At 43.8% G+C, this 22,741-nt stretch overlaps 1 protein-coding gene across 2 annotated transcripts in view; it reads left to right on the forward strand.

The window, feature by feature from the left end:
• pot1 (protection of telomeres 1 homolog) overlaps window positions 1-22,741 on the forward strand; it is a 381,260-nt gene that overhangs the window by 63,666 nt on the left and 294,853 nt on the right. For both annotated transcript variants that reach the window (XM_073059088.1, XM_073059086.1), the window contains exon 2: window positions 22,441-22,582. In XM_073059088.1, the coding sequence (XP_072915189.1) occupies window positions 22,460-22,582 (123 nt within the window). In that variant the 5' untranslated portion in view covers window positions 22,441-22,459. The remainder of the gene's footprint in view (window positions 1-22,440; window positions 22,583-22,741) is intronic.

A 22,741-nucleotide genomic window follows, 5' to 3' on the forward strand; every position in this document is an offset into this window, starting at 1 on the left:
TCATGACAGCAACCTTTCCCCCAATGTCAACAAATCAAACAGCTGTTCATTGACTTCAGGAAGGGGTCAGTTTATATTTCCTTTGCTGAAGTTAAGATGTCGAGAGCTTCAAGTTCCTGGATGTGAATACCATCATTAGCCTGTCCTAGAGCAACATGTAGATGCCATGGTTCATCAATTAATGCAAGGTAGAGAACATCGTATCCAGATGTATCACAGCTTGGTACAGCAGCTACTCTGCCTAAGATCTCAAGAAACTGCAGAGAGTTATGAACACAGCTCAGCACATTACAGAAGCAGCTTCTGCTCCACTTACTGCCTAAGTAAAGCAGCCAACTTAATCTCTCCTACCCTGGGGATTCTCTCTTCTTCCCCTCCCATCTGGCAGAAGGTACAAAAGGCAGAGAGCACGTATGATCTGACTCGAGGATAGCTTCTTTCCCATGGTTAAAAGCTACTGAGCCCTTGTACAGTCGGATGGATTTTTGATCTCTCAGTCTACCTTCCTATGACCCTTGCACCTTATTGTCAACCTGCACTTTCTCTGTAACTGGAACACTTGTTCTCCTTAATGAATTGATTTGTTTGAGTGGCTATGCACAACAATCTTTTTCATTGCATCTCAGTACATTTGTCAATAATAGAGCAAATTACCAATTTACATGCAGCTCATTGTCCAAAAATCTTTTCTTTTGGTTCATCCCTCTCTTTATCTCTGTCCTTAACTGTGCAGGTTACTCTTTGTCAAATGACATATTCTAAATTGGTCCTGTCAGCCATGGACGGTGAGCACAGGATTTAAGGTTGTGTTAAACTATTCGAGTTCTTTCAGGGTAGAATTTTTTTATGATCATGACTTAATAGGAGTGTGCTTGAAATCTTTTAACCAGTATTGAATGAATGTGAGGGAACTTTGCAGATGATGATAAAACTGGCTGGAATCCTAAATCATTTATGCTTTCAATCAAGGAAGAGCTTGTTTATAATCCTTGCTTTCAGCATTGCCTTGTAGTTCAAATGATCCATTAAATGTCTTTTAACGTACAAGACCAAAAGAAGGATTAAATCCAGGAAAGGCGAGACTGATTACAGCTGCAGCACATGAGTGGAAAGCAAGCTGCCTGCTCCATAAAGCTGAAATTAAGAGGAGGCCATTACTTTGGCACTCAGCAGAGTTTAGGATAGATAATTGGCCTCATTCCTTCCTTCACCATAATTAATCAAGCGTGAATGCCCAGAGCACATGGTGTCTTGAGATCTGATTGCTTGAAATTTGGAACTATGTTCTCATTTTCCTTGCTCGATGTTTGTCCATGTTTTGTTTAGACCCTCAGAAACCTGTTGACCTTTAGAATTAATTTCTGTAAACTTGGAAGCTTGGTGATATTGCTTGATGGCATCCCGTAAGAATAATCTTAACCCCCCCACCTTCCCCAGCAAGCACACTGGGACCTGGATTCTTCTTTCTGAAAACCAGATGGCATTTCATGTGTCGTGATCTGGGAGAAGCTGGCTCAGTTAAATTGTAGAGTAAAAAAAAATCCAAAGTCTTAAGAGTTGTGGTAATGGTGTCCTTTACTGTTTGAAGTCAAACTTTTCATTTTGATTCCACCCTGTTCAAACAGTGGTTTGAAGAATGTTGACTGGGATTTTCATGCATTCCACGGGTATGTGAAACTAAATCTTTGTTTGTGTGTGTGTATGTGTGTGTGTGTGTGGGGGGGGGGTCTCACTTTGATTATGGTTGAGAAAATTAAATCTTGACTGTTGAATTTGTTACGAACCCCGTAACTGGGTCACTTACCAGCAAAGATAGAGAGGTCCGTTGAAGTCTGATGGTACTATTTTTAACAGTATTTATTAGTAAAAATACACAAAAATAATATCAATGCAAACATACAGATAATATACGTCGTCAATACTAAATCTAAAAGTGCGGGTGTAATAATAATAATAAGAAATAGCTCTATTGTTGTCTAGGGGAAATGTATTGTCCGATGGAAATATAAAAGTCACTCAGTTCATGCAGGCTGCAGCCTTGGTTGGAGTCGAGAGAGAGATTTTGAGAAACTTGCCAATTCCTTTATGATTTCGATCCGTCAGGAGTCCCGTTGGTGTGGCCGTTCACTTGTGGCCTCTCCTTTAGCTAAGCCGTTCTTCCGTGGTGAGCCCGCTACCCTGGCAAGGGAGGACGCACACAGGCCCTCACCGGCATTCGCTATAAAATGCTGTCACTGGCTTTCCAGCGTTTCTCCTGGTGCGTCTAAAGGGGTTGTTCCCCAGACCCTCTTTTATCCTTACTCATGGGGTCTCAGATGTCAGTCAGGTTGGGATGATGCAATCCCTCAATCTGCCCCCTCTGGTCGTCCCCTGAGGGGCTTCAATGAATAGTACAGTACTCAATACACAATTCCGTCTCCAAGAGACAATAGCCGTTATCAGGGGTTTTTGTTTCACTGAGGCCAGGACACATTCCAAACCTTGAGGATTCTGCGTGTCTCTCTCTGATTTCCTGGGTCCCAGGCCCGAATTAATAGCGATCTTGCGATTCTCAAAAAGGAGGGGGCGACTTTGTACCCTTCGGCCACTCAGAGTTGTGGCACATTCGTAACACCCCCTTCCTTCAAAGATTTTTATCATCGGTAAAAATGAATTAATACAGAGTCTTACAGGATTTTAGAATCTAACACAATACAAAAGAGTTTTTTTTCACTACAGAGTAATACAGTTATCCATTCAATTCAGCATCTAAACAGTTAGCGATTACATTGTCACTTACTTTAACATCTTAACATCTTGTACCTTAATAAAATTCTTGTAGCATCAGACTCCAATTTAATAATCACCTACCGTAGATTTCGCACTACAGAGCGCACCTGATTAAAAGCCGCTGGCTCTAATTTTAGAAAGAAAATCAATTTTGTACTTGTACAAGCCGCATCGGATTTTAGGCCGCACCGGATTTTCGGCCGCAGGTGTCCCATGTTGTAATATGAGATATTTACACAGAAAGATATTACACGTGAGGATTTTTTAACTTTTAATTAAATCCATATGGTAACATAAACAAATACATATTGCAAATGCTTTTTTTCGAACCGTGCCTGTAACGCGGCTACTTTTAAATATACATACGTATCGGTAACACACAAATTACGTTGCGTATACTTTTTTACTGAACAACATTCCAATATCTCCTAACGACTGGTAAAAAATATATATACTGCAGCCTACCAGGAAAAGTTATTGATCGCCTTTAACTTAAAAGCAGCGTTCGCTCAGATCTAATGCCGGTCGCCCCCACCTTCCCGTTTATCGCAAACTGGTATTTCCCACAAGACGCGGCGAAACCGGGTGTGACGTCATAGCATCCCGGGATGTAGTACAGAAAACAAATATAGTTAAAACACTTCTAACTTTAACTAGAAATTACTAACAAATGAATTACTAAGCGAAAATATTATAAACTAAATAACTGCCATAAAGGCAGCACAATGCTTTTCTTCGAGTGTTTTCCATGTTGATGAGGGTGAGTACAAATGACTGATTTACAATAATTTAATTGTGAAAGTGTGCTTGATTTATCGTACAATTTCATTGGACCTCTGTGAACTTCTCATCAATTTTATTGGTCTACTGTTACGAGGCAAAATGTTTTTGGCGGCATGAAAAAAAATCATGCATTAGCCGCACCGTAGTAAAGGCCGCATGTGTTCAAAGCTGTTCAAAATGTGGGAAAAAAGTAGCGGCTTATAATCCGACATCTACGGTATTTTTTTTATTCCTTTTCTTCAGCAAACAAAAACTAAAGAGTTGTGATCTTAGCTTACGTGTATACTACAAAAGTTCATGCAAATACTAATCTTTATGTTACTTTCAAACTTAACAGTCAATCTTCCATGGGGTTGTCTTTATTATTCACATGCTTTGTCGAAATCCCTGAAAACCGGATCCTGTTATTTAAAATGGCATCCCGTCAACCCTCACCCCTTTTCCAGTTAACTCCCATGTGGTTAACTTGTATACTAGTGTGGAATAGGCTTTCGCATGCTCCTTTCATAGGAGTTATTTTATCAACAATGTGTTCCAAACTTAGACCATTTTCCAAATTTCCACACAATTCTTTAATTTTAAACAAGTTGTTGGTTTTATCTTCAGGACCCTTCTGCCTCTTCACAGCACTCTCTTGAATAACAGTAGCATGTGGGGCACCTTTACATTCCAAATCATCCTGTAATTGATTCGCAGGCACTGTGTTACCAAGCCATTGTCTCTGCAGCCTGCTTGCTGCTTCTGACATCAATCCAGACTTTAAATTTTCTTCATTCAATTTAGGAACTACACTTTTCCCTTTTCCTTCAATAATAAGATTCACCTCACCACCTTTTATCTCCTCACTAACTTTTAACACACCTTCGAACACAAACAACTGGGAGTTCTCACTTCCCACTAGTACTAAGGGTAACCCTTTCTTCACTGAACCAAGTCCATCTGACCCACAAGGACTGCATTCCTTTTCAACTGAATCAAATACCTCAGACTTTTTCTGAGTTTCATTACTAGGTTCAGTACCACGTGCATCCACATCTTGAACACACTCAAACAGGACGTCTGCCTCTTCCAGGCTTTCAATACCCGTACCCTTTTCAAATTCTAAATTCCCCTGATCCTCCCAGTTACTCTCTGGGCAACTCCCTTCCGGAGTAAACTCAACCCCGCGGGCTGAAACAACCTCATCTGCCAACCCAGCAGACTTCTTCAAGGTAATGGCATCCTTTTCATCTAGGACTGCCCTCATTTCATTATCGGGAACACCTTTAGAATTTTCAACTTCTTCAAACAGTTCTGCCAAACCAGACAGATCATCCATGTCCAACCCTGGACCTTTTAACAGCCTTATCTGTTTCTCATCTTTACTCCCTGCCTCTATAAATTTCCTCCTGGCTAAGTGCAGGTCTACCTCCTCTCCCTTACTCTTTTCCACTTCCCTATTCTCCATTTTACCACCCTCTAACCCCTCTTGGTACAGGGTCGGTAAAAACGTCTCGGCCAAATCGATACTGGCCGGATTTAAACTGGTCTCGTTCTCAGCTGCCTTTCTCGACATGCTGCAAGTGATCGCACATGCGGGATAGATCTTGGAATCTAGGGGCGGGTCCTCAACACTTACAGGCTGGCTCGGCAGCTCCATGGTCGACCAAACGTCACCACCAGCTAAATCGTTACCCAGAAGGATGTCTACGTCAGTTCTCGGGAATTCTGATCGCACCCCTATTTCAACTGGTCCAGATACCAGCTCACAATTTATAATGATCCTATGCAAGGGCACCGCTTCTGTCCCTTTTCCTATGCCTCTCAAAGCCACCTCTCCAGTCTTGCGACCAAAATCCAGTACCTTACTGCTAATCAATGACAGCTCAGCTCCCGTGTCTCTCCAGATCCGCAGTGGAACTGGTGTGTGTCTCTCTCTCTCACAGACACGGTTCCTTCTAAAATACATTTCTCAGACCCTTCTCGTATTCTGTCTACCTGGGGCTCTCTTGTCGATTTACGGATCACCACAACACATCCTGTAGGGACTGCTGCTTTCCATTTTCTTGTCTCCTTCCTCGGAGCAAGGCACTTAGATGCAATATGACCCACCTTTCCACAATTAAAACAGGTCAAGCCAGGACCTCTCCTGCCGTCTTGCCTCTCTTCCTCAATTTTACCACTAGCTCCCGGCGGGATCTCTGCCTCAGCCTGCGGGCTTTCTGGTAACTTTTATTGGAGGAAAACTTTGTCTTGTGGGTTAGGGCATATTCATCTGCGAACCTGGCAAATTCGGAGATGGATTTATTCGGCTTCTCATTCAAATACATCCGGATATCATCTGAAACACAACCTTTAAATTCCTCAATCAGAATTAACTCCCCGAGACGCCAAAAATCTTCTTCCACTATTTCTGCTGCACACCAACGATCCAAGAGCACACCCTTCTCATAGGCAAACTCTGTATACATCAGATTCCACCCTTTCTTTAAATTTCTGAACTTTTGTCTATAGGCCTCCGGTACCAATTCGTAGGTCCGAAGAATGGCCTCCTTTACTTTCTCATAATTTTCAGACTCCTCCTCCATGAACAACGCCGTATATGCCCGTTGTGCCTTCCCTTTTAACACACTTTGTAACAACGCCACCCATTGCTCTTTGGGCCACTTCTGACTCACTGCCACCTTTTCAAAATGCAAGAAATAACTATCAACATCCGTCTCCTCGAACGGAGGTACTAACCTAAATTCCCGACTAACATTAAACCGCTCCTCTCGGTCTGACCCTTGAGCTCTTCGCTCTTGCCTTAACTTCTCCATGTCCAAGTCATGTTGCCTCTGTTTCTCTTTCTCCTCATACTCTCTCTCCTCGGCTCTCTCCCTCTCCTTCTCGGCCCTTTCTTTCTCTTTTTCAGCTGCTTCCAGCTGTTTTAGCTGAATTTCATGCTCCCTTTGTTTCTCAGCTCTTTCCTGCTCCCTCTTCACCTCTAACTCCTTTAGCTGGAGCGCATGCTCCCTTTGCTTTTCAGCTCTTTCCTGCTCCTTTTCAGCTGCTTCCAGCTGCTTTAACTTAATTTCATGTTCCAACCTTAATTTCTCCAACTCTATAACTGAGCCGTCCCACTAGCTGGTACCTTTTCAGGGATATTTTCCAATACCTCAGCCGAAAACACATTTTTCACAATATAATACTGAGTTATGGCCCTCCGTACCTCCTGCTTTTTCATTGACAACCTCACCTCTGCGAGGTTTAGTTCTTTCGCAATATTTATCAAGTCTGACTTTGTGGCAGCCTCTAGCGCCTCCAGAGTCGGGTTTTCTATAAATTCATCCTCGTCCATCTTTGCTGGTTTCCCATCTGGTTACCCGCGCAACCAGATCCAAGTTTGGACTTCAAAGCCCGATTTACTGGCCCTCCAATTTGGTATCAAATCTCGAGACGAGGCCCCCACTTTGTTACGAACCCCGTAACTGGGTCACTTACCAGCAAAGATAGAGAGGTCCGTTGAAGTCTGATGGTACTATTTTTAACAGTATTTATTAGTAAAAATACACAAAAATAATATCAATGCAAACATACAGATAATATACGTCGTCAATACTAAATCTAAAAGTGCGGGTATAATAATAATAAGAAATAGCTCTATTGTTGTCTAGGGGAAATGTATTGTCCGATGGAAATATAAAAGTCACTTAGTTCATGCAGGCTGCAGCCTTGGTTGGAGTCGAGAGAGAGATTTTGAGAAACTTGCCAATTCCTTTATGATTTCGATCCGTCAGGAGTCCCGTTGGTGTGGCCGTTCACTTGTGGCCTCTCCTTTAGCTAAGCCGTTCTTCCGTGATGAGCCCGCTACCCTGGCAAGGGAGGACGCACACGGGCCCTCACCAGCGTTCGCTATAAAACGCTGTCACTGGCTTTCCAGCGTTTCTCCTGGTGCGTCTAAAGGGGTTGTTCCCCAGACCCTCTTTTATCCTTACTCATGGGGTCTCAGATGTCAGTCAGGTTGGGATGATGCAATCCCTCAACCAGCCCACTCTGGTCATTCCCTGAGGGCTTCAATGAATAGTACAGTACTCAATACACAATTCCGTCTCCAAGAGACAATAGCCGTTATCAGGGGTTTTTGTTTCGCTGAGGCCAGGACACATTCCAAACCTTGAGGATTCTGCGTGTCTCTCTCTGATTTCCTGGGTCCTAGACCCGAATTAATAGCGATCTTGCGATTCTCAAAAAGGAGGGGGCGACTTTGTACCCTTCAGAGTTGTGGCACATTCGTAACAAATTGAAGCAAGTTTAACAGTATGGACTATATTTTGCAACTTGCATTTCTAATTGGCATTTAACATTGTGACTTCACTGAAGGGTAAGCAGAACAAAAATTGATCTCAAAGATTATCCAAAGAGAAGGAGCATTTTAAAAGGGATGTTAAGAAAAGCTTTGAGAATTAAAGATACTGTTGATAGTGGAGCAAAGCTCGAGAGATGTACATCTGAAATGGAGGAAGGTGGAGGAGTCAAGGTCACGTGTCAATCTACAAGAATTTGGAGGCACAGAGGAAGAAAACTGGAGGGATGGGCACAAGGCAGGAGTTTTATGGGAGGGGGCATGTCAGGATTGAATTACAACAGCAAGCACAGACTTCAGCATTAATGTTTAACAGTTGAGACAAACGTTGAATTATCCAGATTAGAACAAAACTGTAGTTGGTATAATTCACTGCAATTAAAGCATATGCTATTGAATATTCTTAATTAAATCCCATGCTTTGTGTGTTTTTCTTTTCATAGATTAATGTTAGTACTCATTATACTGGCATGGTTAATAATGAGTGTAACTGAAAGACTGACTTGCCATGGTCTGAGAAGACACGCAGTTGCTGCAGGCACTGCAGAACAAGCCCAGGGGAAGGGGATTGCTGCAGAAGAGAGTATGGATTGGGAGGAGGGGGATGTAAGCTGATGGAGGAACTCAGCGGATGGAGCAGCACCTGGAAGCAACAGACATTTCAAATAGAAGCCGATATCAGGGGGGAGTATGTGGAGGGAAGGAGGTCGTATGCAGAAGTGGGAGGGAAGGGTGAGGCTGGGGCTGGGAAGGTGATGTGGACCCAGGTGCGGGTGAGGGGTTGGGAAACGGAGCCAGGTGAAAGAGTAAGGCTGGTGGGTGGGAGCAAATAAGCATGGACGATGGGCAGATGGAACCAGGAGGGGAAGAGTGATGAGTGGTACAGGAATTTTCATCCTTCCTGTGTTCATTACAATAACTCAACGTCCTTTCCTACCTATCACCTAGCGATCCACCCACCTGGTTTCTTTCTCCTTGGATCCCATCAGAGATGCTGCTTAACCCACTGAGTTCCTCCAGATGTTTTTTTCCCCATCCTGATTCTAGCATCCGCAATCTCTTGCCTCTTCAGCGTGGGGAGGGATCTTCAGTAAACTAGTAAATTGGTCTATTATTGTCATATGTTACCATGAAAACCTTGTGTTTATACCATCCATACAGATCAATTCATTACAGCATTGAGGTAGTCCAGGGTAAAGCAATTACTGTGTGCAGGCTGGAGTTCACCAGCTACAGAGAAAGTACGGTGTAAATAGATGATTACGTGCAAAGTCACAACAAGGCAGACCGAGAGGTCAAGATTGCAGTTTTATTAAAGTTCAAAGTAAATTTATATCAAAGTACATACATCTTACCTTGAGGTTCATTTTTTTTTGCAGGCATTGTAAGTAGAATAGAGAAATATAAATTTTCTCTATTCTACTTGAAAGAACACTGACAAATAACCAATATGCAAAAAGAAGACAAACTGCTAGTAAAGAAAAATTAAGTATAGGACTATTACTGAGAACATGAGTTGTAGAGTCCGTCAAAGAGAGTCCGTAGGTTGTGGAATCAGTTCATAGTTGAGGGAGGAGAAGTTATCCACACTGGTGTAGGAACCTTAGAGCTGAAGGGTACTAACTGTTCCTGAACCTGGTGTGTGGGATCTAAGGCTTCCCGATGGCCGCAGCAAGAACAGAGCATGGCGTGGATGGTGCGGTTCTTGATGTTGGATGCTGCTTTATTGCGGCAGTGCTCCTTGTAGATGTTCATAGTGCTTTGGAGAGCATTGCATGTGCCAGACTGAGCTGTGGTGTTTTCATACCACCCTGTGATGCACCAATCTCCACTGTGGTTCTATAGAAGTTTGTCAAAGTTACAGGTGACGTGACAAATCTGCGCAAGCTTCTAAGAAAGCAGAGGTACTGTTGTCCTTTTGTGATGGCATTTATGTGTTGGTCTCAGGACAGATCCTCTGATATGTTAAAGCCAAGGAATTTAAAGTGACCATCTCTCTCCTCTTATGCAGTATTGGTTCATAGACCTCTGGTTTCCTCCTTTTCTTATCAATAGTTAGCTCTTTGGTTTTGCTGACATTAGTGAGAAGTTATTGTTATGATACTAGTCAGCCAGATTTTCTATCTTCCTCGTACAGGTATCTTTCAGTAATTTAGCTGAACTATAATCTCTGCATTGTACAGAATATGATTGTACAGAAACTGATTGGAAAGCCGAACCTACTGGGCCTGAACACCTCCCTCTGCAACTGCATCCCAGACTTCCTGACTGGGAGACCTCAGTCAGTCCGGATCGGGAGCAGCATCTCCAACACCATCACACTGAGCATGGGGGCCCCCCAGGGTTGCGTGCTCAGTCCACTGCTGTTCACTCTGCTGACCCATGACTGTGCTGCAACACACAGCTCGAACCACATCATCAAGTTTGTCGATGACACGACCATGGTGGGTCTCATCAGCAAGAACAACGAGTCAGCTTACAGAGAGGAGGTGCAGTGGCTAACGGACTGGTGCAGAGCCAACAACAAAATTTCTTGGTGTTCACCTGGTGGAGAATCTCACCTGGTCCCTCAACACCAGCTCCATAGCAAAGAAAGCCCAGCAGCGTCTCTATTTATTGCGAAGGCTGAGGAAAGTCCATCTCCCACCCCCCATCCTCATCACATTCTACAGGGGTTGTATTGAGAGCATCCTGAGCAGCTGCATCACTGCCTGGTTCGGAAATTGCACCATCTCGGATCGCAAGACCTGCAGCGAATGGTGAGGTCAGCTGAGAAGATCATCGGGGTCTCTCTTCCCGCCATTACAGACATTTACACTACACACTGCATCTGCAAAGCAAACAGCATTATGAAGGACCCCACACACCCCTCATACAAACTCTTCTCCCTCCTGCCATCTGGGAAAAGGCTCCGAAGCATTAGGGTTGTCACGACCAGACTATGTAACAGTTTCTTCCCCCAAGCTATCAGAATCCTCAATACCCAGAGCCTGGACTGACACCTTACTGCCCTATTGTCTTGTTTATTATTTATTGTAATGCCTGCACTGTTTTGTGCACTTTATGCAGTCCTGGTTAGGTCTGTAGTCTAGTGTATTTTTTTCTGTGTTTTACGTAGTTCAGTCTGGTTTTTGTACTGTGTTATGTAGCACCATGGTCCTGAAAAAAACGTTGTCTCATTTTTACTGTGTACTGTACCAGCAGTTATGGTCAAAATGACAATAAAAAGTGACTTGACTTGACTTGAACATGTGCATGAGCTGCTCTAGACAGCAATGTAATAATGACAGTGTTTAGAGACACTATTGTCTAGCATTATATTGAAGTGTGGTACTTGACTAAATTTCCAGGAAAGATCACGTGGAGCACCATTCCATGACTTTCATGAAGAAGATCAGCTTCTGCTCTGGAATTTGGTAGTAGAATCTAGCTTTAGCTAGGTCTGCTTTGAATGGAGAACTTGCTCCTTTCAATGGCAATCCTAGGAAGGGTATTGATGTATGAGCAGAGGAAAGACCTTTGAGCATGTAAAGCAAGCATGAGGCAATGTAGTAAGCGTTAGGTGGATCATGATGCACTCTCACAATTTGTAGACCAATCTGATTTAATTCCGTTGGTTGATGTAAAGTCATTGGCAAAAACATTTACTGTTTTTCAGAATGGTGTCAAATGCCTACCTGAGGGCACAAGCAATGGCAGGCTGTTCTCAGGATTGTTATGCAGTATCAGCTAGACTCCTACATGTGGTCTGTTGACTGACATCCTTCTGGAGGCTGGGCTTCAGATACTTGGATCATTGGGATCCCTCTGGGAGAGGTATGACCTAGTCAAAAGTGACAGGTTGCACTTGTCCAGTTCTGGTCGCCTCACTATAGGAAAGATGTGGAAGCATTGGAAAGGGTACAGAGGAGATTTACCAGGATGCTGCCTGGTTTAGAGAGTATGCATTATGATCAGAGATTAAGGGAGCTAGGACTTTACTCTTTGGAGAGAAGGAGGATGAGAGGAGACATGATAGAGGTGTACAAGATATTAAGAGGAGTAGATAGAGTGGACAGCCAGCGCCTCTTCCCCAGGGCACCACTGCTCAGTACAAGAGGACATGGCTTTAAGGTAAGGGGAGGGAAGTTCAAGGGGGATATTAGAAGAAGGTTTTTCAATCAGAGAGTGGTTGGTGCGTGGAATGCACTGCCTGAGTCAGTGGTGGAGGCAGATACACTAGTGAAGTTTAAGAGACTACTAGACAGGTTTATGGAGGAATTTAAGGTGGGGGGGGGGGTTATATGGGAGGCAGGGTTTGAGGGTCAGTACAACATTGTGGGCCGAAGGGCCTGTAATGTGCTGTACTATTCTATGTTCTATGTAACCTCCTCTGGACCCTCTCCAATGCCAACACACCTTTTCGAAGATGCGGGGCCCAAAACTGTACACAATACTCAAGGTGAGGCTTCACTAGTACTTTATAAAGCCTCAGCATCACATCCCTGCTCTTGTATTCTAGACCTCTTGAAATGAATGCTAAATGCTAAAATGGCATTTGCCTTCCTCACCAACGACTCATCCTGCAAGTTAACCTTTAGGGTGTTCTTCACAAGGACTCCCAAGTCTTTTTGCATCTCAGATTTTTGGATTTTCTCCCTGTTTAGAAAATAATCTGCACATTTATTTCTACTACCTAAGTGCATGAACATGCATTTTCCAACATTATGTTTCATTTGCCACTTTCTTGCCCATTCTCCTAATCGAAGTCCTTCTGCAGCCTACTTGTTTCCTCAACACTACCTGCCCCTCCACCAATCCTCGTATCATCTGCAAACTTGGCAACAAAGCCATCTATTTCATCATCTAAATCATTTGCGTACGGCATAAAAAGAAGTGGTCCCAACACCGACCCCTGCGGAAGACCACTAGTCACCGGCAACCAACTGGACAAGGATCCTTTTATTCCCACTCGCTGCCTTCTTCCAATCAGCCAAAGCTCTAAACATGTTAGTAACTTTCCTGTAATACTTTCAAATCTCTTAGTACCTTTCCCTTCAGTTAGCCCTGATGAAGGGTCTCGGCCCGAAACGTCGACAGTGCTTCTTCCTATAGATGCTGCCTGGCCTGCTGTGTTCCCCCAGCATTTTGTGTGTGTTGCTTGAATTTCCAGCATCTGCAGATTTCCTCGTGTATGTGTTCAAGCTCTCAGTTCATCACCTTTGTTCCTGATGCTTCTTGCATTGAAGTACACACACTTTAGCCCTTCTACCTTACTACCTTTACACCCTTTATTCTGCTGCTCTTTCCTCAAAGTCTCTCTATATGTTAGATCTGGCTTTACTCCATGCACTTCTTTCACTGCTCTATCGTTCCGGGTCCCACCCTCCTTGCAAATTAGGTTCACAAGGATGATTCCAGGAATGAAAGGGTTATCATTCGAGGAACGTTTGAGGGGTCTGGGTCTGTACTCACTGGAGTTCAGAAGGATGAGGGAGGATCTCATTGAAACATTTTGAACATTGAAAAGCCTAGACAGTAGATGTGGAAAGGATGTTTCCCACAGATAGAGGGGCGTCCACTCAAAACAGAGATGCGGAGAAATTTCTGTAGTGAAATTTGTGGAATTTGTAGCCATGTGCAGCCCTGGAAGCCAGGTTGTTGGGTGTATTTAAGGCAGAGATTTATAGGTTCTTAATTGGACATGGCATCAAAGGTTACGGGGAGAAGGCCGGGACATGGAGTTGAAGGGGAGAAAAAAAGGATCAGCCATGATTAAATGGCGGAGCAGACTCGATGGGCCAAATGGCCTAATTCTGCTGCTATGGCTTATGGTTTTTGTGGTTATGGAGCCACAGTAACCTTTGGCCAAATTAAGCCCAGTGTACAATTCATCAAGTGGCTTTTAGGTGCACAAAATGAAGTGACTCAATCCTCGGACTTTGCAAAAGCTATTTGAAACTGCAGCCTTACACGCTACATGATGATCAGCAGGGAATGGTACAGGATCTCAGTGCTCTGTGTATACTTTATACACCCTGATCATCCTCAGCATTATTTGGCATGTCATGTAGAAGATGGTAGCATTGCCTTTTGCTTCATTTTATCAGGTATATCGCGCCATTATGACTTTTAAATGGAAATATATTCCTTTCTATTTCCACAGTTATTGTGGGGAAGGCAGCATCTTGGAGGGGAGATAGTTACTGACTATTTCCGTAAAAGAGAGGTTTGTTCTCTTCTTCCACAGTGAGATGGATGAAAATAACTTGCTCATGATTTATATTTGCAAATTCCAGTGAGTTATGACAATACCTGATCCTTCAATGTAATTTTTCAAAAGAAAATAGGTGGCCGTTTAGAAATGCTTTTCCTCAAGTGATTTCCTGGTGTCAGGGCTGTGTTCTAACTGTTTAGTGAAGCAGGATTGATTTGCTGCAGGGGCAGAGGACAGGCTCTACCAACTGTGTGCCATTTTAATGGTGTTTGCAATCCATCACACTGTACCTTCAGAATCAGGTTGTTCTCTCCTCCGCAGGTGGGAGAATTGCCACAACATTGCTATGGGTGACAGAAAAAATGAGGACTATGTAGCAGAGAAAGGTTTGATTGATCTTAGAGTAGGGTAAAAGGTCGACACAATATTGTGGGCCGAAGGCTGTGTGCTGTGCTGTAATGTTCTATGTTCATGGACTAGATTTGTTCTCTTATAAATCTGATTTATTCATTGTCAGACATTTTAGCCCAATATCAGATGTACCACATGACACTTTAGCATTTGTTCCAGAACTGTTCCAGACCAGCAGTAAAACAACCTCCAGAGATAAGTCCAGAAATATCGATTGTCTAAAGTAACACTAAAAACACCCTTGAAGGGAAAAAGTGGTTTTTGAAAAGGAGAATATCCCAGAAATGCTTTTTTAATGTTATAAAGCAGGGGTGGGCAACCTTAAGCACAAATGATTTTCTACTCATTAATTTGAGGCAAAACATAACTAGATGTATTTAAATGGATGATTCCCATATTTCAAATTTTTTATGGCATTTATCTGGCCCACCGTCGGCTCATTAATATGCGATCCGGCCCACAGAGGCAAAAAGGTTGCCGACCCCTGTAATAAAATATGATCTTAATCAAATTTAAAGAAACAATTACATATAATATTTGATTCAGGCTCATTATAATATTTTATTTTGCTTATTTTTGAGATCTTGGGTTCACTGATAAGCCCGGTATTGTTGCCTGTCCCTAAATGCCCTTGGTGGTGGTGACTCAAGCCACTATATTTCTATTGGTGAAGCTGCTTCCACTGTGCTGTTGGGCAGGGAATTCCAGGATTTACACCCTGTAATAAATCTAGAAGTCAGGGTGGCTTGTGCGCTGTGTGGAATCTGCATGTGGTGGTGTCCTGTAACAGCTGCCCTTGTGCTTGGTGGTCGACGCTGCAGGTTCGATAGGAGCTGCCAGCGTAGCCTGGGTGATAACTGGAGCACTCTTTGTAGATTGGTGCCCAGTGCAGCCACTGAGAGCTGGCGGTGGAGAGAATGAATGCTTACATTGGTTGATGAGATGCCAGTCAAGCAGCTTGTGTTATTCCGGATAGGAATGAGTTTCTTGAGGGTTATTAGCATTGCAATTGTCCAGACAAGCAGAGAGTATTTCCTCACTCCCCCAACACATGTCTTTGTAGATGGTTGAAAATGGTGAGTCGCTAATCACAGAGAACCAAACCACTGGCTGATGTTGTTGCAACAGTATTATGTATCTATTTCATTTGAGTTCCTGGCTGGTGGTGCCCCCCAGGATATTGTAGGTTGGGCAGTGTCATTGAACATCAAGGCTAGGTAGGTACAGGAGCCTCGGGTCTCACACCACCAGGTTCAGGAACAGTTATTACTCTTCAACCATCAGCTTCCTGAACCAGCGTGGATAATGTCACTCACTACATCTCTGAATGGATTCCACAATCTTTGACTAATTTTCAAGGACTCTACAGCTCATGTTCTCAGTATTATTGATTTACTTATTTATTTGTTATTTGCACATTTTGACCCCTTTTGCTCATTGATGTTGGCTGGTGACTCTTTTGTGTAGTTTTTCATTGATTCTATTGTATTTCCCTCTTTTGCTGTGAACGCCTGCAAGAAAACGTCTCTCAAAGTTCAAAGCAAATTTATTATCAAAGTACATATGTGCAACCCTGAGATTAATTTTTGTGCAGACATACTCAATGAATCCATCAGACTGCAACAACTTGGATGTTCAATTAGTGTGCAAAACACAACAAACTGTGCAAATACAAACAAATAAATGATAATAAATTAATAAGTGATAAATATCAAGAACATGAGATGAAGATTCCTTGAAAGTGAGTCCATTAGCTGTGGGAACATTTCAATGATGGGGCAAGTGAAGTTGAGAGAAGTTATCCCCTTTGGTTCAAGAGCCTAATGGTTGAGATATATTAACTGTTCCTGAACTTGGTGGCATGGGTCCTGAGGCTCCAGTACCACTCTCCTAATGGCAGCGAGAAGAGGGCATCACGTGGGTGGTGGGATTCCCCGATGATGGATATTGCTTTCCTGTGACAGCGCTCCACATTGATGTGCTCAATGGTGGGGAGGGCATTTCCCATGATGGACTAAGCCACATCCACTACTTTTTTGTAGGATTTTCTGTTCAAGGGCGTTGGTGTTTCCATACCAGGCTGTGATGCAACTGTATTCCCCACCAAACATCTATAGAAACTTGTCAAAGTTTTAGATGTCATGCTGAATCTTTGCAAGCTCCTAAGGAAGTAGATTCACTGCCATAGTTTCTTAGTAATTGCACCTTGGTGCTGGCTGGGTCCAGGACAGGTCCTTCAAAAAGATAACACCCAGTAATTTAAAGTTGCTGATGCTTTTTACCAAGGTATGATATGGTGACATATACGTACCTTGATAATAAACTGACTTTGATCTTTGAACGTCTTGATGTTCATGTTGATTGCTTCCCATATGTGGATCAGGAAATCAACGAGCAGCTTCACCAGTCTCTATCCAACCCATTTGATCAATCTCTGAGGACACCAGTTTGACATTCCACTCCATTGTCCTTTCTGCAAACACCGATGCCTTTCTATGGGTGACAGCCAACATGAGGTATGGGTCAGACAGGGATATGAATGTGGATTAAGCAGTGAATTCTTTGGATGCAAAGCAGAAAAATACTGGAATGGTGCGACATACCTGGTTTAGAGCAGGTGTATTGTCACAGTGCTCCATCTTCAGGGCTGCTGAAGATATTGCACAGCTTTGCATCTGGTCAGGACCTTGGGCACAGCACCATTTTTAATAGAATGTCTTTATAAATCTCTTAATAATGAGTTCACAACTCCCTTCTCCCCACCACCACTGCACTTTTCATGACTGCGCCTCTGACTCGAGTGATGAAATTATTTCTCCAGCGCACCAAACAACCAGACCTGAGGATTGCAGCTACCCTATAACCAGAGCCGTAGCCCATAGGGGCATCATCCTAACTACGTCTAATAATTGCTGTGTGGCAAGCTGGATTCCTTCAAAATTAGCAGGTTTGGACTTGACCTTGACAATCTAATTTTATAATAGAGAACAGTATGCAGTGTTTTTGACACTGCACATGCTAATAGATGCAAGTTTTAATTTGCTTTTTAAAATATAATATACAGAGTTAAGCCCATCACAGTTGGTTGCTTTACTCCAGTGGGTATGAACTGTGCACTTACCCAGCATATGATCTGTTCAGGCTGCTGTTTTCTGATGTAGAAAAGTGTGGTTTCCTCTGTCCTTTGTTTATAAAGTGGGTGCTTCCTACTTCCCAGAGCTGAATTGTCTTATTTTTCACAGTACTCCTCATGGATTCCTGATTTGAGATACTTCACTCTTCCTGCTGCTGTTCCTAGATTCGCGGAACCAAGAGACCTTGCCTTGCCCTTGCTATTGCTCCAAGATTCCCAGTGCTGGCGTTCCTTTCCTCCTTGCTCTCTACAGTGCTGCTCCAAGATTCCTGGAGCTGGGATTCTCCACCTTTTCTTAGTACAACTGCTCGTTTCTCCGAGCTGGGATTGCTTTGCCTTCCTCACTGTTGTCCCTGAATTGCAGGAGCTCAGGCTCTGGGGTTGCTGCACTGCCCTGAGGCTGGGCAGCTTTGCCTTTAACACCGGTTTTCCAGGGGCAGATTCATCAGTAGCCCCGTTTCCACAGTGCTGTCATTCTCTGCTCTTCGAGCTGCTCGTTGAATTCGCCTCTAGTTTTGCCTTTCTTCCTAAGAGAAGGCTTCATTGTGGCTGTGTGGGGACTCCAGGCACCTCGTCCTGCTTTATGCATTGAGCTCCTCAGACCTGCGCGCTTTTCCTTTCCTCCCAAGTCGTGCAGCTCTCTGCTGTCCTTGGGTTGCTCTCAATCTGCTGTGCAGCCTTTGAACAGGGTTTGGGAATGGTTCCATACTCTTCGGACCCCAGACTCTTGTTCTGTCCCTTGCTCTTCTTTCCCATCCGATTGCTTGCCGCTTTGGGGACAGGATTTCTGGTTTCTTTAGGAGTCAGTTCTGATTGGCGTTGTCTGGTCCCATGTATCTTGTCTCTGCCAGTGTTTTAGCCGTGTTTGAATAGGATGTGTTTTGTGCTGGTGACCAGCCTCAGCACCGAGATTTCAGCATTTGGCTGTCTGGCAGTCAGATGCTTGCTGTTTCTCCTTTCTACTCTTTCAGCAGTTGATTGTTTCACAGAGAGCTGCTTCATTTACAAACAGGTATATGGAGGAATTTAAGGTGGGGGGTTATATGGGAGGCAGGATTTGAGGGTCGGCACAACATTGTGGGCCAAAGGGCCTGTAATTCTATTCCTTGGTTGGCCAGAGGTTCAGCACCCTCTGGGTTGGCTTGGGTAAAACCTAAGATGATAGTGGTGATTCTGGTGGAGACGCACGACAGCGGATGGACAACATCGCCATTCCCGCCTGCTCTCTGAGCTGCCTTTAATGTTTTGAATATGTGTCCTGTGTATTCTTGATGTCACTGCCTCTCTCACCTAGACCTACCTGAGGAAGGTGAGGGCTTGAAGGATAAATGCGTTGATGGGATGTGTGGATTGGACACGTGCAGAGTTTGCATCTTCTCTTGCAGGAGTGGGATGAAATCCTCTCTCTCAGCAGTGATGGCATGCTTCTTTATTCCATCTCAGAAATATCCTCAAGCAGTTGTATCTGAGTGCCCCCTCGAGTGAAATCTTGGAAAGATGTGCTCTCTCAGAAACCGTGCAAGCCAGATACCACCGTCGAGAAGATTCCCCGCGCCCAACTCGTACAACGTGATTGGTCTTCTACACATTACGTTCCTCTTGAATAACTTCCAAATCCCTGACAACTTAAGATTGCAGTTTCTTCCTTACCACATGAAGCATCTTTTGAAAGATCGATCCAACCCTTGGCATTCAGTCTCTCCCTTTGCCAGATAAGTAGTTTTATCCAAAGTGTATACTGATACCGTGACCCTTTAATGGACACTCAGTGAACACAGCCTGGGTTCCTCTTTGCAAATGAAAGTGAGCAGACACTTTAAAGAATAGTTGTCTACTTTATACTTTATTTCCCAAAATTCAGCCCCCATTCAGTAAACTCAAGCACAGCGGTGGCAAGGCAGTGACCTGTTTTTTCTCTCTCCCTCCCCTCAGCTTTGTGCTAGTCTTGCCCTTGGTTACGTTGTTGATGCTTTTCACCTTTTATTCAGGCTGTTTCATCAAGCAGCAAGCTGTCGTTAGTACTATGAAGGTGTACATACTGTTCCTTAAATTGCTCTCTCAGTTGGAAGCTGCTGGCAATCAGAGCTTGTGGGGCAGAGTGAGGTGTATAATTATAATTTGATTTTTAGTCTTAACCATGAGGGCACTGATAACATTTGCTCTGTTAACTGTATGGAGTGTCTTTTTTCTACATGTAAACATTACAATGCAGCATTATTTTTATTTTAAAAAAGGAAGGCCTTTTAATTTCCACAATTCACTTGACCCACCTCCTATTGCATAGCATGGCCCAGCAGGTCCACGTCGATCAAGATTCCCATCTAGTTTGTCTCATTTTCCCGTGTTTGGCCCATATCCTTTCCTATGCATGTATCTGTCCAAATTGTTTTTAGTGTACCTACCTCAAGCACCTCACTGGGCAGCTCATTCTGAATGGGTGGAGAAAGTTGCCTTTTAGGTTCCGATCAAATCTGGCCACCCTCCCCCAAAAACAATGTTCTTTTGTTCTTGATTGTTTAACTCTTGGGAGGGGGGGTGGAAGGAAGATGGAAAGGACTGTATGCAATCACCCTGTCTTTTCCCTTCATGATAATGTACATCTCCAAAACAACAACTCATTTTCCCATGTTCCAATGAAAGAAAACTTCCTAACCCACTCAGCCTCTGTCCATCACCTCGACCTTCAAGTTCCAGCAGCATCTGTGTAAATCTTTGCACTCTTTCCAGCTTAATGGAATCTTTGCTGGGGTAGATTGGCCAAGGCTGAATACATTATTACAAATATGGCCTCACCAGTGACCTATAGGACTAAGTGTAGAGTCAACGTCTTTCAAGGACCATGAAACACCATGCAGAACAGTGTAGGTTGTTTGACTGATGATGATCTGTCTGTCTTGAAGGACAATGGAATCATTTGGCACTGGAGTGACCTCTCCAGGGCATGAGCTTAGGTGGAAGGTGTGGAGATCCTGGGGTGACCAGTTGTCAAGAACCCCCTCTCGGCCCCACGGGTACAGTCCAAAGGAAAGTAAAGCAGTACGTTTGGCAGCAGCTTGTCTGCAGGAGCTGCCAGAAGGATGTTCAGTGACGTTCAGCCGCCTGAGGGGCTCCACTCAGGATTTTTTACTCTGGGTTTACTCCCGTATACTTGGTCTCTGATGAGGCTGCCCACGAGGCAGTGGGACTATTCACCCATAGCTGGGGATCTTGTTCACGAGCACCAAGACATGTTCACGTGCCGGTGGGCCTGCATGCTAGGTGTACAGGGGCCTCCTCCCTAACCTTTGTAGTTCAGCCCGAGTCTCAAAGAAGTTCTGTTTCCGTGTGTCGCCAGCGAGGAGGTGAGGCTTACTGTTGGAGAGGTTATGTATTGGCAGGGAAAGACTTGTGCATTCAGCTCTCCTTTTTGCGAGACTGCTAGCCAGAAAGCGAGAGCGACAAGTGCTGCCCGCTACACTGGCACACTAGACACCCTCAATGTCCGTTCCTCCCACTACTGGCACACAGTGGCTGCACTGATCACCATCTATAAGATGCCCTGCAGTTACTTTCCATGCAGTATTCAGCTTTCAAACTCTTGCCACCAAGGGCAGCAAGTGAAAGAGATGACACCCACTTGCAGGTTCTGCTCTAAGTCACACACGACCCTGATTTGGAAACATATTGTCGTCCTTCACAGCAAGACTTGTAACCATCACGCTGCAGCTCGAGTGGGAGCACCTTCATCAGAAGGGCCTCAGCTATTCAAGAAAGTGAGTCGTGCACCATCTTCTCAAAGGCAATTAAGTCTGGCCTTGCCTGCTGTGCCCTGATCCTGAAAATAAATGTAGGAGAAATGTCATTGACTCTTGCTGGGCATTGACAAGGCCCAGGTCCAGATCCCATGCCAAAACCTTATGTGCAAGGCCTACCATGATACCTGAGTGCAGTAACTGAGGAGCTATCCAAGCATAGAAGTTCCATAGACCTCCGAGGTATTTGAACTTGCTGGCTGCTTGCATACAAACCCATGAGCAGGTGTCTGAGTGCATTCTTCTGCTGGGGAGTTGGTTTCCAGCTGATTGGTGAAGCCCGGTGCAGTGGGGGGGGGGACCTTGGAGTTATCCTGTACTTACATCCTAAACCTTGATATGCTTACCTACCAAAAGTTGATTTCTCTCAGGCTTGGAAATAGAGAATTTTATAATCTCTACTTGCTTTCGATTGCTCCTGTGGAGCTGATCCTTATAGTGGTAGTTTCCTTTTGCTCTACAAGCCATCTGAGATGGGGGCAGTCCTCCTTTTCCAGCCTCTTGATTACTGATTTTAGTCGGTCTCTGTGGCTTTTCCTAGCTTGAGAAATCCCCTTCCTGAACTTCCCACATCTTAACATGCTCCTCTTTAATCATACATTTGAGTATTTCCCCGAATATTTTCTTTGGATTTTGGTATCATGTTTTGTTCATAGTGCTGTTGGGAAATATTTTACCATGTTATTAATATAATTTTCTGTTGACAGCATCAACAGCCTTCTGAGTGACGGGATTTTTATTCTCCCTTTTGTAGAAATCTAGCAAAGTGAGTGACAAATGCTGACGCAAATTGAAACTCCTGTTGGCTAATGGGGAGTTGCTTGCCTAATAGACTTTTAATACCAAGGCATTTCACATGCACCCATCAAAATATTTCTGCATAACAACTCAAATGGAACTGTTTGAGTCTTTTTTTAATACCCTGGCTTTATTTAAATTGAAACTGTTGTTCATTCTTGTTGATTCATTCTTAATTTTGTTTATGAATGTTCTCAAATGGGGATTTTCAACTAAATTCCTTTTTGCTTTTCAGTTAATCAGTGGAACCAGGCATGCCGCTTGTGCAGCTCAGAGAGTCTGACGGTCCCATTGAAACCCAGTTGTCTGGCTCTAGTGAGTGGATTGAATATGATAAACTGCAGTTGGGATCCGCTCACGTCGACAAGTATGTTAAGGTGAGCCTCATCCACATGCATCAGTGAGACTTAATTGCATCGTTCAGCCTAGTGCATTTTGTCACACTTTTTGAGAATATAGATACGAAGGCTATTGGTTCAAATTCCTGTTTTTGACAGGAACGTCACCCGGTTAAGGATCACGGACACTGAGTCTTT

The sequence above is a fragment of the Hemitrygon akajei genome, chromosome 10 (genome assembly GCF_048418815.1).
Source record: "Hemitrygon akajei chromosome 10, sHemAka1.3, whole genome shotgun sequence".
Classification (NCBI taxonomy): Eukaryota; Metazoa; Chordata; class Chondrichthyes; order Myliobatiformes; family Dasyatidae; genus Hemitrygon; species Hemitrygon akajei.